This window comes from Phyllostomus hastatus, unplaced genomic scaffold (assembly GCF_019186645.2).
Source record: "Phyllostomus hastatus isolate PE091 unplaced genomic scaffold, TTU_PhHast_1.1 phas_scaffold_216, whole genome shotgun sequence".
NCBI lineage: Eukaryota > Metazoa > Chordata > Mammalia > Chiroptera > Phyllostomidae > Phyllostomus > Phyllostomus hastatus.
Window position 1 is genome coordinate 22935722 of NW_025334018.1, and position 16004 is coordinate 22951725.

A 16004-nucleotide genomic window follows, 5' to 3' on the forward strand; every position below is an offset into this window, starting at 1 on the left:
CCGGGGGCAGACGCAGGAGGGACCCCGGGGCGGGGAACGCCGTGTCACTTGGATGTGACAGCTGTCGCTAAAAGGAGGCATGTCAAAGCCTTCAGAGAGCCGTCCCTGTCGCCTCCGTGGGCCCGGGGGTGGGGGTGGGGGTGGGGGTGGGGGTGGGGGTGGTGGGGGGGGTTTCCTGTGGTGGAGCGGACCCCTCGCGCCCCCCTGCCCGGAGGGACTGCACTGTTCCCAGCCCCCCACCGCCTGCTTTTCTCCCTCCGACGTCGTCGCCCCCCCAAACCGGCCACGATGTGTCCCCGAAGACGGACACTGGACACGTGCTCCCCGGGCTCCCGCTCCAGGGCCGGGGGTCCCGTAAGGCGGTGGAACAGGACGACAGACGCGGAGGAGGTGGCTTGACCTCCGCGCGGACTCAACCGCGTTCCCGTCTCTGTGGACGGCGAGCCGGTGGGGACACGGGCGCTGACAGGCACCGCCCACCGCGTCGGTCCAGGGACGCAGGGACGCAGGGACGCAGGGACGCAGGGAGGCGGAGCCGGACCTACCAGCCGAGCCTGGCGTAGGGACGCGACAGGAAGTAGGACGCCAGGGGGCCGGACACGTGGTTCGGGGGCGGCTGGGGGCCGCCTGTGAAGAGCGTCCGCAGGTTCCTCTCCAGAGTCCGGTACACGACGGCCAGGGAGTCCTGCAACGGGGGCCGCGGCGCCGGGTGAGGGTGCTGCGGCCAGGTGAGCCCTGCCCCCCCTCCCAGCCCGCCGGGGCTCCGGGCCCACGTGCACGGGACCTCCGTCTCCTCGGGCGCTCAAGACGACACCGTCGGCGCCTGTCACCAGGCGAGATCGCCCAAGACAGGCAGTGAGGGGTGACGGTGCCCCCCACCCCCCGACAGGTGCTGAGGGACGGTTGTCACCGCCCTGGCATCGGGCCAGCAGGGTTAGGGGTCATCGGGCGTCTACCCCGGCCAAGTCCGGACCGTCGGCAGCGACGGGCAGTGGGTAAGGCGACAAAATCGTGTTTTATGGACTGACGGTTCCCGAGAGACCAGTGCACCCCACCTCGGGCTGTCACTGTGTTTGCATATGTGTACCTCTCTCACGTGAGAGAGTGCGGGGGACGAGACCCCCGATTTGTGATGCTACGTTGCTCTTCACACGGTCACTGCAGAGACGCAGGCGCAGCCCGCTGCAGCCAAGTACCAGACCCGCCCCAGTTCAGGCGACACAGCCCTGCGCCCCCCCGGGGGGCACCAGCTGCACAGACAGCGACCGAGCCCGTGTCCACACGCCCAGCCCTCTGCGGGCAACTCGTGGCCGGCCGGTCCTCTGCCGCCCGGCTCTGGCTCCGATCCACCCAGGGGGCCGTCACAGGGCACCTGCCGTGCACCAGGCCCCCCCATGGGCCTCGGGGACGCAAAGTCCTTCCCTCCCACAGCTTCCCCTTTTGCACGGGAGACGGACAAACTGCAAGTCACAATGACATGCGTGGGACAGGGGGCCCAGGCCCGGCACACGCAGCGTGCAGAGCCGGCTGCACCACGCAGCACAGTACCCTCGCTCGAGAATGTCCAGGCGGAGGTGGCAGAGTGTGAAAGTGAGGACGGGGCCCCAGGAGGCGTGACTGCCGCCTTCCGAGTGACCGCATGGGCCGCACACCGTGACGCTGGCCCTGCCTGGGCCCTGGCCGGGCTCCCACAGACACCACTCAGTGCGCCCACCGTGTTCTCCGGCCACCGGGCCCCGTCCATGGTCCGACACTTCTGTGTCTCCCACCCACCCTCTCCCGGGGCCTTGTGTCCCAGGCAAACGAGGCCACTCGGGTTCCTGAGATCCTGGAACTTTCCTGACCCACTGCCAGCAATCCACGCTCACTGAGGAAATGCTCTCTGCTATTCAAGGCCTAACTCAAATGCCACCTCCTCCATGAAGCCTCCTCTGATAGCAGGGGTACACAATGGTCATCTTAGAGGCCAAGTCGGTCAAATCCCCCCAAACCCCCACTCACACTTGGTTACTTTTGAATCTGTCAGCCCTGTGAGACTGGAGCTGTGTGAAGGCCCGTCTCTTTCCCTTTCACTTCTGTCCCCTGCAGAGCCCGTCCCCACAGATGACCCCAGGTGCGCCAAGTGTCCCTTGGCGAGGGGCACCGCGTGGGGAGCCCGCAATGCTGCTGACGCGCTTCGCCCCAGGGACACAGCAGGACCGGCCTGGGGTCACCCGGGGCTCCGCCGGGCTTGCCAAAGGCCCCAGGTCAGGATTCGCGGCTCAGGACGTCCCACGGGCCAGGTCTGGAGGCTGAGGACCTGCTGGCCTGGCGCCCATCTGTGGCTGTCACGGAAGGCCACGGTCCTTCTCCACCAAGAGCGGAAGAGCTCACCGGGGTCCAGGAATCCACGCTGAAGACCACCCCTCGCTTGGTGTGCTTGATGCCCTTCCAGGCCTCCTTAGTGAGGGACACGGTCAGGTTCCTGTGGGAGTCGCTCTTCTGCGCGTGCGGGCTGCTGGGGGCGGGGAGAGAGAGAGGCCGAGGGGCTGAGACCCCCGAGGAGTAACTGAGCTGCAGGATGTCACCCAGGCAGTCACGGCAGAAGTTTGGAAAGTTCTGACCCCTGGAAGCTGAAGGAACACCACCGCAAAGGAACAACATTTCAGAAAAACCTCCCTGGGGCTCCACAAGACCTTTCAGTGACCGCACGCCCGGGGTTTAAAAGCACGTGTTCGTGAAAAACCCTGCCTACAGCCCCCAAGCCCTAGCTCGCAGGAGGTCCGGCCCCCTCTCAGATCACCGGGGCAGCGAAGGCGTCTCAGGGTCCCCCACACGGACAAGAGCTCGGGCGGCAGCTGCCGGGGAGGCAGGTGGACTCATCTGCAACCACGTGCCAGACGCCACTGTGCCGCCAAGGGCATTCTCACGTGCGAGCACTTGACCCGGCCCACCGGCCAACGCCCTGAGGGGCTGGACGGGCCCCAGGGAGACTGGAGGGGGAGCCGGTGGCAGGAACACTGGGAGGGCCGCCGTGAGACCGGGGTCGGACCCTAACAAACGGGGGGTCGGGAGCCCAGCGTGAGGACACTGGGTTTGACTACAGCCGATCCCAGGGAACCGAACCGCGGGCCTCGCGGACCCCGGGGCCCCGGACTCTCCCTCGGGGCCTCCGCTGCACAGCCCCCTGCTGAGCGCCCTGCTCCCATTCCCTTCTCTTCTCCAAACACCGCTTCTCCGCAAAGCTCCCCCGTGCCTGGGTGAGGGCATGCCACGGCCCACCCCAGTGTGACCAGCACTGGCCCCCTGTCCCTCGGGAGGGCACGGGGCCCACCCAGTCGGATGCCCACGGGAGCAGGGCCCTGTCCCGCTCACCACGAGTGCACCAATCCCTGGAGTTTCACAGCCAGAGAACCCCCGCAGCCGCCGTGCGGCCGCTGGTGCGTTGGGCTCTGCCCTGCGGGGCTACACGGCTCTGGTCACCCCCCGTCCGCTCATCTCCTTCTGACCCCGTCGTCTCCCCAAACCTGCAGCTGTGTGTCCCCAAGGGCACCGACATGGTTACGACACCAGCACCTGAGCCTGGAGGACACCCCCTCCCAGCTGACGCGTCGGGCCCTCCGGCCACCGCCTCAGACACAGCCTCCCCGGGAACTGCCTTTCCGGGGTGAAGTCTGGGTCAAGTTCATGAGCGAGGGCGGTCAGGGCGACAGTGATAATACCACGCACTACCACGCACGCCGGCGGAGCAGCTCACTGACGCGCTGATGACCGAACACCCACTCTGGTGCACAGCCCACACACAACCTGCCTCCAGCGGCCTGCTCACGGTCCCAGCTGTCGAGGGTGGGCCTGGCTTTTGAACCGCTGTCCGTCCATCTGTCTACGGTCCCCTTTCCACATCTGCCAAGCGCCCGCCGGGCCAGCTGCTGTTTCCGTGGCCCGTCCTGGAACACTCACCTCTGGGTCCGGTTCTGCTGGCCGCCGCAGGTGATGAACAGAGGGTTCTCGGGCAGGTGGCAGTCCCTGGGGACACAGTGACACGAGTCAGGCATTTCTGCCTTCTCTCCAGATGGAGGCAGCGGCGCTCAGCGAGGCGTCTCACGGTGACACAGGGGGCCCCGCCCCACGGTCACCCAGGCTTGCACCTGTCCCCGACCCCATGTCAGCTGCCTCAGGCTCGGGTGCGGGGACCCGCTCCCCGCTCCCTCGCTACCAGGAGGCAGACCCGCTCCGGTGGCAGTGCAGAAGGGGCTGTGCCATGTTGGAAATGCGCCCCAAGAGTCCCCTTGGCTCCCCCGACATTTCGGAGGCTCTGGGAGAGCCCAAAGGTCTACCGCAGCAGGAAGGGGGACGACCCCATTCCCCGGCCTCCTGCCGCCTGAGTCCCTGGTTCGCGCTCACCCAGGGCATGCTGGGAAGAGCAAGGGGCTGGAGGGCGACCAGCTGTCCCATCTGGGCTACACATCAAATTCCAACAGAATTTGGAATGTCGCTTCCCCCTGTAGGGAGGGGTTGGATGACGAGCCTTTGCCACCCTCAAACCCTGCGAGGCCGGCGGGGCTGCCGCCCTCGGAGAGCGGGCCCTCCAGCCACGTGGTTCTCCCGCCGGCGGAGCAGGGGGGCTCAGCGCGGGGTGGTGGACGCTGAGCTACTTCTCCAGACCATGGGCTCTGCAACGTCTGCCCCTCGGCCCCTGAAACTGGAGGGGCGCTGGCAAATCTGACCCCGTGGGGGCTGGCTGAGCTCTGGCCCCCCCGATGGGAACAGAGGAGCACTCTGTGAGACTCCGCCCCGCGTCCCCCGGCAGAGCCCCCGGGAGCGCTGCCGGGCCGGGGGGGCGGCTCACCGGGTCCCGTTCTCCAGCATGTAGCTGGTCAGGCGGTAGATGTGGGTGGACCAGAACGCCATGTCGTCCAGCCCGCCGAGGAAGTACTCCTGGAACTGCTCCACCAGGAACGGGGACTTCCGGGAGAACGTGGGGTACAGCTGCGGCCGGAGGAGGGGAAGACGCAGACGTGAGCACGCGAGGCAGGCGCTCCCCCCGGGCGTCTGCGGCCCTTCCCGCGTGGACGCGGGGGCCTGAGGCCTTTACCTTGGAGACGGCCAGCATCTCCCCGTACCTGCAACACAACGACAGGTGGGCCGTGAGCTGTGGCCCCCACAAAGCACGAGGAGCACAACAAAGGAGCCGCCCCCGCCCCCCCGACACGCATCCACTATCACGTGGCCACCGCGAAGCAGCCAAGTCCCTCAACCAAAGCCCACTCTCCGTCCGGGCACTGAGCCCCCGGAGCGCGAGCCCGGGCGCAGTGGCAGGATCGGCCGAGGCCTCCCGCGGCCTCACTCACATCTCCAGGAACTGGAGGTAGGTGCAGTCCACGATGGCGTTTCGGGTGATGGCCTCGCGGCCGTAGAGCTCCTTGTAAATCCCCAGGAGGTCGTCCACGGGCACATACCTGAGGGGGCAGCGGGTCGGAGCACACGAGTCGTGTGATGCCCACTCGACAGTCACGACAGCACCATGTTGGCGGCCAGCTGCCCCACGCGCTGAGGGCCGGAGCCTCGCCAGGGGCTTCCCATGGGGCCGAGTCTACCCCTCCTGGCGGCCCACATCCGCGGGGCTGGTGCTGTGACAGCGCCCCCCCCCCCGCCCCCGCCCACAGAGAGGAGGCCGGCACGGAGGAGGTAGGTTGCCCGCGTGGCGGAGCAAACCCCGGGGTCTTGGACACGTGTCTGCGAAGGTCCAAAGTGGGAGGCTGGAGCGTGTGAAAGGAGCGTGTGAAAGAGCGCGTCCCATGAAAATAGCTCAGAGGCCAGACAAAATAACAAACATTTTCTCATGTGAATCACCGGGCTGGGGAGAAAGTGAAAAATTTCCAAAGACCCAACACAGAGTGAACCTGGAAACTCTGAGAGGGATGCGAGGGGCAGAGCTGGCTCCTGCGGCCAGGTCCTGCCAAACCCGGGGCCTGGCAGAGCTCCGGGGGCTGCGGGCCGTGTGGTTGACAGGAGGCAGGAAGCACCTGACCCGGCCGTGAGGCTGCCTCAAAGCCCCTCTGGGCAGCGGAGGGGGGACCCACCCTGGCCCCGGCAGCCGCCGCAGGGTCCTGCCTCTGGGCCGTCCGCCCGTGGACTGCAGGGGGGCGGGGCGGGAGCTGCCCGGGTTGAGTGTAGCTCCAGGAGGGCCCAGGTCAGAGGGGGCGGAGTCAGGCCTCTGCAGAGCTCGGCTCCAGCCCCCGACCAGGGGCGGCCAGACCCCATGACCCACCGTTAGAAATGGACGTCGGACCCGTGCGGAGGGTGCCGTGTGTGGCATCAGAGGGACACCGCCCCGCTGCTGCTGTCACCACATCTTCCCGGGGCCGCCACGGCCAGCCGGCCTCGGGTGCCCTGCGAGCCACTCGCTGGCCCCGGGCCTGCCACGTTCCGAGGCAGCTGGACCAGGCCCGGGCGTGGGCACCGGCTGCGCCCTGAGCTGTCCCCGCCCTGGGCTCTGCAGGCACCGCTCCCACGGGCCCTCCGCGCCCTGGCGCTGGGGGACAGACCGCGGGCCTCTGAGGGCTCAGCAGACACGGAAAGGAAACCCACACGACGCCGGGCACCGGACCGGCTGGCGCGCGGGCAGCACGCACGCACGCCCGTTAGAGAGAGGGCCACTGTCGCGTGAGAGCCCGTGTGCCGGAAGGGGCAGGAGTCTGAAGCGTGAATGGAGCCAACGACACACGTGCAGCCTCGCACCCAGCAGAGCGACAGCGTCACAGGGAGAAGCCGAAACACCCAGGTCAGAGGGGGCTTCTCGAGAGAGTGTCTCTCAGCCCTGGCTCCAGGGCCCGATGAAAACCAGACAGGGGCCGCCCGGGGCGCAGCCCCCGCAACACCGGACCACCCGCTGCTGAAACCGGGCGGTGGTGCGGCAACGTATTGGTTTTTCTCCTAAATACACCACCTTTTCTACTTTTGCTAGAATTCGAAAATCTTTTAAAGAGAGCACATGCACTCCAGTTTCGTTTTTCAACGTTTACAAAGCAGAAGACCCCCGGGGACGCCGGAAGTTCTGTTTTCTGGGAGAGAAACGGTCCAGCTCCCGGAGGCCCCTCGGCGCGCGCACCCCACACCGGCGCGCACGCCGCGCTTACCAGTCCCGCGAGAGGTAGTTGAAGTTGAACTCGAACTGGCTCAGCACGTCGCCGCCTGCGTGAGAAAAGCCAGGACGGGGGCGGGTCAGGGGTCAGGGGTCAGGGGCCGCGCACAGCAGCTCCGCCGACACAAGTCCGCGCAACCCGAGGTCGGTTCTCGGCTGTGGCGTCGCAGGCTTCTGTGCGCTGTTTTGGGGGCGAGTGTGTCTTCAGGGACACCGATCTGCCAAGATCTTCACTAGTGACCCATGGAGGGAAGAAATGGCCCCGTAGCCAAAGCTTTTCCCTTTAAGACGGGCCGCAAGCATTCTTTCACGTGGACGCCCCTCGCCACCTGGTCGGCACAGTTAAAGGTAATTTGCCGCAGAAAACCGAGGGCACTCGCCAGTGGAAGGCTGCGTGTTAGTGGGCACTGCCTCACGAACTCATCTGATGGAAGGGTACAGTGTCTCTGAAGTTGCGACACAAGCCAATAAAACGTGGGTTTGTTGTTTTTTTTTTTTAAGAAATTCCAGAAACACACAACTTTTCAGAAGGACAGCTCCACGCTGCCCGCCCGCGGCCCAGGCGCGGCCACGCCTAAGGACCGGTCGGCACCTGCTGCCCCCTGCTCCCCCCCGCCCGCGGCACAGGAAGCGCGTGCGCGCGCGCAGCAGAGAGCACAGGCGCGCGCAGAGCACAGGCGCCGCCGAAGGGCATTAGGTAAACGCGGACAGACGTACCGAAGTCTCCGGCCGAGTGCGCCTCGGAGTAGGAGCCGTGGAAGTCGATCTGAGAGGGGAAAGGACCGTGTGAGTGCGGCGGAGGGTGGCCGGCCTCTGCCCCCCGCAGGCGGACGGCGGAGGCGGCGCAGCGCCCGGCCCGACTCCTGGAGCAACGTCCGACGTCACTGCCGCGTCCGTGGGCGGACGGGACGCCCGCAGCTGGGTGGTACCAGGAACGGCGCTGCGGACACGTGCGGCCCCGCAGACCACCGCCCCCCCCACACACACACACGCCGCCATCTCCCCTGCGCCCCCAGTCACGTGTCCGCATCGGTGAGGGACTGCGGACTCCCCAGAGCCGAGTCACCGGGGCAGGTCGCAATGTCACCTTGGGGATATGGCATTTCCATGCAGAAAATTAAGAAGAAAAATAAAACCTCAAACACGTGGAGCTATCCCTTTTAAACAGGACCAAGTAGCAGGTACGGGTATCGGATATGCAGGCTTGAATAAATCAGAAAACTTCTCGAATCTTGTTTGTAACTAAAGTGACACATCACATCCGTCGCAGTTTTGAGTGCCCCTGGGTTGCTCTGCCCGAGTGGACGAATGTCCCCGGAAGACAGAAAACCCAGCAAGCGCGCGCGGTGGGTGAGAAGTCTCATCTCCACGGGGCGTGGGAGACCGGAGCTTCCCTTTCCTGTGGAAGGGTCCGCGTGGGACCTCGGGCCGGGCGGGCCGCCCCCGGGAAGTCGCTGACCTGGGGCGCAGGTACTCACGGCCGCCATGGTCCTCAGGAAGCCCTGCTCGACGCCCAGGCTGTGCCAGCTGACGTCTGCCACCATGTGCGACGTGACCCCCAACAGGAAGGCGACCAGCTTCTCCGTGTCCTGCGCAGAAGCACACCGCGGTCGGGAGGGAGGGCTGCCCCACACGAGTCCCGTCGGGCGTCTGGGGGAGCGTGAGCCCATCTCCACCACGGACACTCAGGAGACGTCGGTGTCCACGCTGAAAGCCACAGGGCTCGGTGGCTTGTTTGGGGGGTGCTTTCAGATTGCTTATCAGTGCGGGGGCAAGAGGACCGAGTGCCACACCCCAAACCTTGAAGAGGAACTGCTTCATCAAGCGCTAACGAGCCACCTGCTGGCCCCACGGGCTGCTGCGTTTGGCAGTGACCGCCCGGGGTGAGTGACCCTGGGGGCGGTGGGGAGTGTTTACAAATGAGGTCAACGCAGGTGCAGCAGAAGGACTTTGATTTCTGGGGCGGGGGCGGGGGGCCCTGCCTACCTTCTCCCAGGGGCGGGGGTAGTTCTCCCGGATGTAGTGAACGCTCGCGTTGAGGAAGGGGGTCCAGTGGGTGCTCTCGGACACCTCGTGGAATCGCCCTGCGGGGACAGGCAGCACCCAGCAGTCTTTAAGGAGGAGACTCCCAGTCAGATCCTCCACCGGCCACCGATGCGCTGGCACCCCACAGCCCCCACCCCCAAGCCCTGCCGTTTCTCCCGTGGCGTCAAAGGACGCCCGGAAAGAGGAGCCGGGGACGGACGGGACCTGGAGCTGGCGCCCGGCACCTCTCCCGCCACCTGGGCCGCTGCAGGGGCTGGAAGGGGCTTCCAACCTGGGCCCTGGGGCTGCGGGGATTAAACGGTGTGGGTTTTAGATCCTGTGTCCGCCAGCCAGCCTCCCTCGCCGCGGGGAAGACACAGGCTCCACGCCTTCCAGGCCCTCGGGGGTGCCCTGCTTGTCTAAAGCACACCCGCCCCCAGCACCAGCCGGATGGGCCAGCGGGTCCGGGGCTCCCTGGTCCCCGCAGGAAGGCAGCGAAGACAACCAGCACCTCCTGCCCACCTCCACGCGCCCCCCACAACTCCTCACGAGCGTCATGCTCCCGGGGGCAACCTAGGGCGGAGCTCGGCGTCCGGGGCCCCCGGTTCTGATGTCTGCCTGCTGCCGCCGCTGAAGTGGCAGTGCCCCACCCCACCCCAAACCCTGGTGTTTGTGAGCATGATGTCCAGGTAGGCTGTAACAACTAAGACTTGGCTTTGCTGAGAGGTTCCCCAGAGACAGTGCTCACAACTCCTTGCACAGGACACAGTAGAACCCGGGATCGCCCGGGCAGACCCCCCCCACACACACCGCCTGACGCCCCTTCCCTGAGCAGCCAGCAGACTCACCGAGGCCCTCTGCTCCCCTGCGGAGGGCGGCCGGGGCCTCCCACCCACCCACCCAGGGCTGCTCTGCCTGTCGGAGCCCCTTGTCCTCGTCACCGTAATGACGGAGTCTCACTCGGCATCAGGGGAACCGACGAAACAGGAGCACAGAAACAAAGAAGGAAACTCGAAACGTCTGGGCCTAGGCGCTGGGTGCTCGCTGCACAGATGGTGCGGTGTGGGGGTGTGGGGGTGCTGCCCCCCCCCACCCCGCCTCACCTCTCTCGCAGAGGCCGGGGTAGAAGGCGTCGGGAAACACGGCTCCAGCCTGGTACGCGTCCCGGTGCTCCAGCAGCAGCTGGGGGCAGAAGCACAGAGGTCAGGGGGGCGCTGCGCCTTCCCGGTGGGACCATGGGGGCGGGGGGGGTGGAAGCAAACATAGAATTCTCGTGCGATCCGGCACTTCGCCCACAGCATGGGCTTCAGGAGGTCCTTTCACCACCGAACACGCAGGCCCCCCCCCCCCCCCGACCAGCCGAGGCGCGTGTTGGCTCCAGGCTGAGCCAACACTCCGTTCTGGGGAGGTGCTGGACCGCTCTTCCCCAGAATGTCAAGGTCACTGAAGGGGGGGGTCATGGAGGGGCCGTTTCAGGTTGGAGGGGGTCAGAGGGCGCGGGCGAGGAAGCACAACAGGGGACCCAGGCCCAGGAGCCCCGGAGGGCGTCCCAAGACCCCAGGACATGGGGAGGAGGCCGGGGCGGGAGGGCAGGGGCACTGCCTCGCTGACTTCCCGAGCGGGCGGTCCCCTCGCGCCATCCTGGCCTGCAGGCCTCACGCGGCGGCGTGTTCAAGGCCACGCCGACCACGCCGCTCGCCTGCGGCTCCAGGAGGATTGCTGTGCAGCGAGAGGACACGAAGGCAACCGGGACGAGCGGTCAGCCCCTCCAGGAAACTGGACAAAGGGCCTACGAGAACTACCTATTTCAACCGTGGGTTTTAATGACCTCAAAAAACAACAACAACAACATCATAGGGAATTGGCCACATCAACCATGGCACAGGTAGCTGTTGGAAACCATCCTGAGGGTCTTTGCTGACACGGAAAGGCACCTCTGATGCAGGAAAGGAAAGGATGAGTCGGTTGCGGAATAGTGCGGAGAGTGTGACCTTTAAGAGCTAGTCAGGGCAGGGGAGAGGCTGGAAATACGTGGAGCAGAGTGTCGACACCGGTTCCTGAGAGTTTCCCGGTCACCCTGCGTTATCAGTTTCGTAATCAGTCACCGCCTGCTGGCGGGCGGGCGGGGCGGGCCGGGCGGGGGCGAACCAGCCGGGTAGGCAGGGCTGCGGCCTCCTGGCCGACACCCCGCATTCCACCGGGTCCCCAGACGGGAGCAGCTCTGGCCTCTGGCGCCCACAGGGGAGGTCTGCGAGGCCCCCTCGGTCCCTGCAAACGGGCGCACTGGTTCCCAGCTGTGCGCACTCCTCTCGCGTCACTCGGGCCAGCGCAGGTCAGGGCCTTCACAGAACAGGCGCCTGTGGGCGTCTCGGTGAAAGGAGGCCCCGGAATCGAGCAAACTCAGACTGGGGGTGTGCAGAGCCGGCTGAGAGCTGCCGGCCCGTGGGCACCCTCGTGCCGCTCCCCGGGTGGCACCTCCCAGACCGGGAGCCGCTTCAGAGGGAGAAAACCCGCAAGGATCCCCACATAAGATTAAAAAAAATGACCCACCTTTGGAGTGGACTCGGGTGACACAATATTATAAAGGGCAGAGTCGCCCCGAACTGCCTCCGTGAGTCAGGAGGGGATGGGTGAGCGCCCGGGGCCCTTGGTGCTGGCCGGTGATGCCGCCGGCCCGGGCGTTGGGGCCGGGGCTGGGTCCGGCCGTCCCCGGCGTGGACAGTCAGCGAGGCCCAGGGGAGCCCACCCTCCCCCAGAAAACTGCTCGCAGCAGCGGGACCGAGCACCCACGTGGCGAACCCAGCGGACTCTGCCTTCTCCCATCTGCTGCCTGCTCTCTGTCGGCGCCAGGGCCGACGACAATCAAAGTCAAGGCTGCCTTTCCCGGGGGCAGGGACACTGCTGAGCGGGACCTTGGAACTGACGCTGGCAGTGGCCGGGGCCCCGGGCCTCCCGCTGTCCACCCTGGGCCAGCACGGCCGGCGGGGAACCCCGTGGCCCCACTCTGCCCGCAGAGGGAGCGAGGTGAGCCTCCCTCATCAAACATCAGGGCTTCGGAACCGCCCTCGCCCCGAAGCCTCACCGGGCCTCAGAACTAGAATGGTGGGCCGGGCCAGATGGGCTGGCTAGTTGCTGGCAGCGGAGGGCGAGCCCAGGTAACCAGCTCCGGACGGACGGACGGACAGACGGACGGACGACGGGAGGGACCAGAAGGCGCACCTGCTGGGACACCTCGCCGCCGCCGACGCCCCCTCTGCAGTGACACAGTCCTCGTGCCACACGCAGGCGAGAGTGGGGAACGCGAGACCGGGCTCAGGTGTGACCTCTCTTTGCAAAGGCAAAAAGACGGGCCACTCCTGACAACCCTCCCCCGTGTACTTGTCCGAACGAGGATGCACGGCTTGAAAATACTTCAGCGGCGTCACTGCACTGAGCTGGAGGAGGCGTCCGAGAACCCCTGTGGGGGACGCGCGCCCTGCACCCCGAAGTCCTTGTGGTTTGCCAGGAAGTGCACACGGCTCGGCCCGAGGGGTCCGCTCTCCGACGGGGAGCCAGGGCCCCGGGGGTGGGGGAGCCGCCAACCGTACCTCTCTGTAGTCGACGCCCCCGTCCTGCAGGTGCAGAAGCTCCAGGGCTCTGTGGCCTGAGGACAAACACACGGATGCGCCGAGTCCGGCCGTCAGCTGAAAACAGAGCCTCCCAGACACCGTTTTAAAAGGAGCACAAGCAGTTTCACGGCCGTGACTGTCACGGAAGTGGAGGGGTGGGACGTCAGCTTGTGCGCACCTGCCGTCTCCACCGGCCACAGCGAGTGACCACAGACTCACACGGTTGTACAACGCAGACATGTTAACACGCACGCCACAGCAACGTCACACGTCAGGCTCGCGTGATGACCTGCGGTGGCTGACGTGACCCAGCCCTCTGGCCCCCGCTCCCTCCCTCCCTCGGGTGTTCGCGTGGAGAGAAAACAGGCCCGGCCGCCAGGACTGGACCGGCCACTGTAGGGTCCGTTCCCTCACCTGTGAAATGAGGGGCTGGGCGCGTGGCCCTCCAAAGCCGCGGGGTCCTGGGCCCCCGCAGCGCTGGCCTGCCCGGGCCGGCGCCAGGGTCTACGTCCCCCTGACGGACCTGAGTTTTGCTCGTGTTCTGGGTCTGCTTAGCACCTCCCGGAGGTGGCGCAGCTACAGAATGTTGCTGTTTTCGTCCGCAAGACTCAGGTCCATCTGACGTTGTGTGGAATCCACACACCTGATTCCCCTGACCAGTGACGCCCGCTCTCGTTTGTGGAGACACACACACACACACACACGACTGATCCCCGCCACGTGAGAACCGCATCCCGGCGGCCCCGTCACCCACACCCAGGCACCTCTGTCCAAGTCCCCAAGCCCCTGGGCGCCGGCCACGTGTGCCTAGCTGTCCCCAACGCCCAGTGCTGTCACCCCGGGCACCTCGGGTGCCAGGGACCACGCAGGTGCCCTTGTTGCCTTGCCCTCCCTGAAGCTGGCCACCCAGCCCAGGGGACCTGCTCCTGTGGCTGCACACGGCCCTCCCCATGTCCCCGGGAAACATGAGATTCCTCATGGCCCCTCGTCCACCCCTCACCGCCCCCTTCCCCTCCACAGCTCTGCTGCACATGCCTCTAGTGACCCGGCTGGTCACCCTGCCCCACCCGCGGGAGCCCCAGGACCCTCCCTCCCTCCAGCTTCCTGCCCCTCCGCTGAGCCACCCCCGACCATCCCAGGTCCTGGCCACCTCCTCTCTGCTCCCGGTGGCCAGCACCACGCTGGGACGGACTTCCCAGCCTCTCCGACGGATGCGGTGCCACGAAGGCCACGAAGGCCACGGCCGGCGGCCAGCACTCACCGATCTCTATGTGTGTGGAAATGCCGCACGGCGAGCCGCCGGGGCAGAGCGCACCCAGCGCGACGAGCAGGCCAGGCCAGAACCTGCAAGCAGACGGGGCGTCCTCATCCACCGCTCCCTGGTGCTGGGACGGCCGGCGGGCAGCCGCACGCAGCGCGGGACTCGGCCCAGACCCTCCGGCTGCCCTGCGGGCGCATCGTGGATGGAAAGCCCAGCCTGGCCGCGGAGCAACAACGCCTGCTGGTGCAGTCAGCTGTTTGCCGTCTCACTCTGCGGGAGCAGCCAACAGGCTGCACCTGGGGGAGGGAAGGGGCGGCCCCAACGCTAACTGCCTCCAGGTGGGGCGCGGCCGCCCAGGCCCGGGCTCCCTCTGGTCCCTAACGCAGAGTCGTGTGGGACCGCAAAGCCGCCTCTGAGGAGTCTCCGCGCTCGGAAGAGCTGGTGTCCCTGTCTGCCCTGGGAGTCACTGGACTGGCCACCTCACCTTCGGAGGGCAGACGGCCCGTGCATCCTGTCCCCGCTGCCCGCCCTGGGCTCTGCAGCTGCCCGGTCGGTGCTGCGCCTGCCGTGCGGGCCAGCTGTTCTGACGAGCACCCGGAGCGGCTGCTCGCTCCGTGTGTGGCAACAGATACCGACACTGGCTGGTTACACAAGAGCGGCCACTCCTGCTCTCTGTGCCGCCTGTCCCCGCAGCTGCCCCCGAGCCGGTGGCAGGGCCAGATTCCTGCAGCCCGAGCCCAGATGCCCGTCCCACTGGGGGCGGGGGCACGGGCAGAGGCAGGGCCGAGAGACAAGGGCTCAGAGCATCCCGGGCTCGGCGTGCGCCCGTCGTGAACCAGCCGGTGCACACAGCACCTGGCCTGTGGGAGAGGCAGGGGAACTCTTCAAGGGGCTGATGGCGAACTAGAGGCTCGGGCGAGCTGCACAACAGAAGCAGGAAGGGGGGGCTTCAGAGGGGAGGAGAGGGTCCCGGGCCCCAGGCGAGCCAAGTGGGAGAGCAGACTGGGGGCAGGGGGACAGATCTGAGACCCTTAGGTGTCTGCCAAGTTCCCTCTGTAACCTTAACTCCGCCGCCGGCAAGGCCCGCCGCACGGGAACCACGGCTCTGCCCAAGCTGGGGCGTCGGGCCCAGCCGCGTCGAGGCCGGGAGCCAGAAGCCAGTTGTTTTGTCCGGCTAGTAGGGCGTTTTACGGACTCAGGCCAACTTTCTTTGAATGGAAGAATTCACACAGAAATTTAGATTTCCAGCTCTTTAAGAACAAACAAACAAGAACTGGCCTCGTGGGCTGACCCCCCGTGTGAAACGACAGTCAGCGGGAGCGACCCCCGTCCGTGCAGGGAGGGGGGCTCCACACGACCTCTCCAGCCCAGGGCAGGCCCGGTGCCAGTGCCGGCTCCCTGGCTGCCCGCCGCTCCAAGAGCACGGCCTCTGCCGACTGGACTCGGACAGACGGCCACTGGTTGGTGGCCTACCTTCAACCCAACCCGTGGCTTGACCTGGGCCAGCTGGCGTGGCCTTAGACCAGTGTCCTGATTGCGTGTGGCAACTGCCCAAGGGCACCCAGCTCGACGACCCGATTCGGGGTTTGGATCCAGGTCGCTCTGTCGCCAAAGACTGTCACGTAACAGGGGCGCCCTGCTCCCCCCGATGGGGAGAACACCCACAACACACCCCCTGAAGGCACACCCAGGCCACCTCCACAGCTCTGGGCTGGTGCCCACATCCTCCGAGCGCAGAGCTGCGGGGGCCCAGGAGCGCGATCCGCCCTTGACAGCTGGGCTCACACCGCGCATCCTCGGGCCCAGGGCACATCGCGCATCCTCGGGCCCAGGGCACATCGCGCATCCTCGGGCCCAGCGCACGTCGCGCATCGCAGGCGCGGGGGAGATGCGGCTTCCAAGGCGGATGGGACAGTGAGCGGCTCTCCCGCAGCGGGCCGACGGGGTGGGGGCTGCTCAGGAACAGCCAGACACGCGAGCACCCCCA

General features: G+C 66.7%; 1 protein-coding gene across 2 annotated transcripts in view; it reads right to left on the reverse strand.

Annotated features, from left to right (window-relative positions):
* Positions 1-14672, reverse strand: part of GPLD1 (glycosylphosphatidylinositol specific phospholipase D1) — a 25504-nt gene extending 10832 nt beyond the window's left edge. Inside the window, exons 1-14 of one of the 2 annotated variants that reach the window (XM_045861762.1) lie at positions 14502-14672; positions 14018-14100; positions 12736-12791; positions 10252-10330; positions 9110-9207; positions 8602-8712; positions 7841-7889; positions 7119-7173; positions 5331-5438; positions 5075-5102; positions 4829-4968; positions 3940-4005; positions 2374-2494; positions 546-685 (exon numbers count right to left, since the gene is read on the reverse strand). In XM_045861762.1, coding sequence (XP_045717718.1) covers positions 546-685; positions 2374-2494; positions 3940-4005; positions 4829-4968; positions 5075-5102; positions 5331-5438; positions 7119-7173; positions 7841-7889; positions 8602-8712; positions 9110-9207; positions 10252-10330; positions 12736-12791; positions 14018-14100; positions 14502-14527 — 1160 coding nt within the window. In that variant the 5' untranslated portion in view covers positions 14528-14672. Of the gene's footprint in view, positions 1-545; positions 686-2373; positions 2498-3939; positions 4006-4828; positions 4969-5074; positions 5103-5330; positions 5439-7118; positions 7174-7840; positions 7890-8601; positions 8713-9109; positions 9208-10251; positions 10331-12735; positions 12792-14017; positions 14101-14501 lie in introns of both variants that reach the window. The other variant, XM_045861761.1, reaches the window with a different exon arrangement.
* Between the last annotated feature and the right edge of the window lie 1332 nt (positions 14673-16004).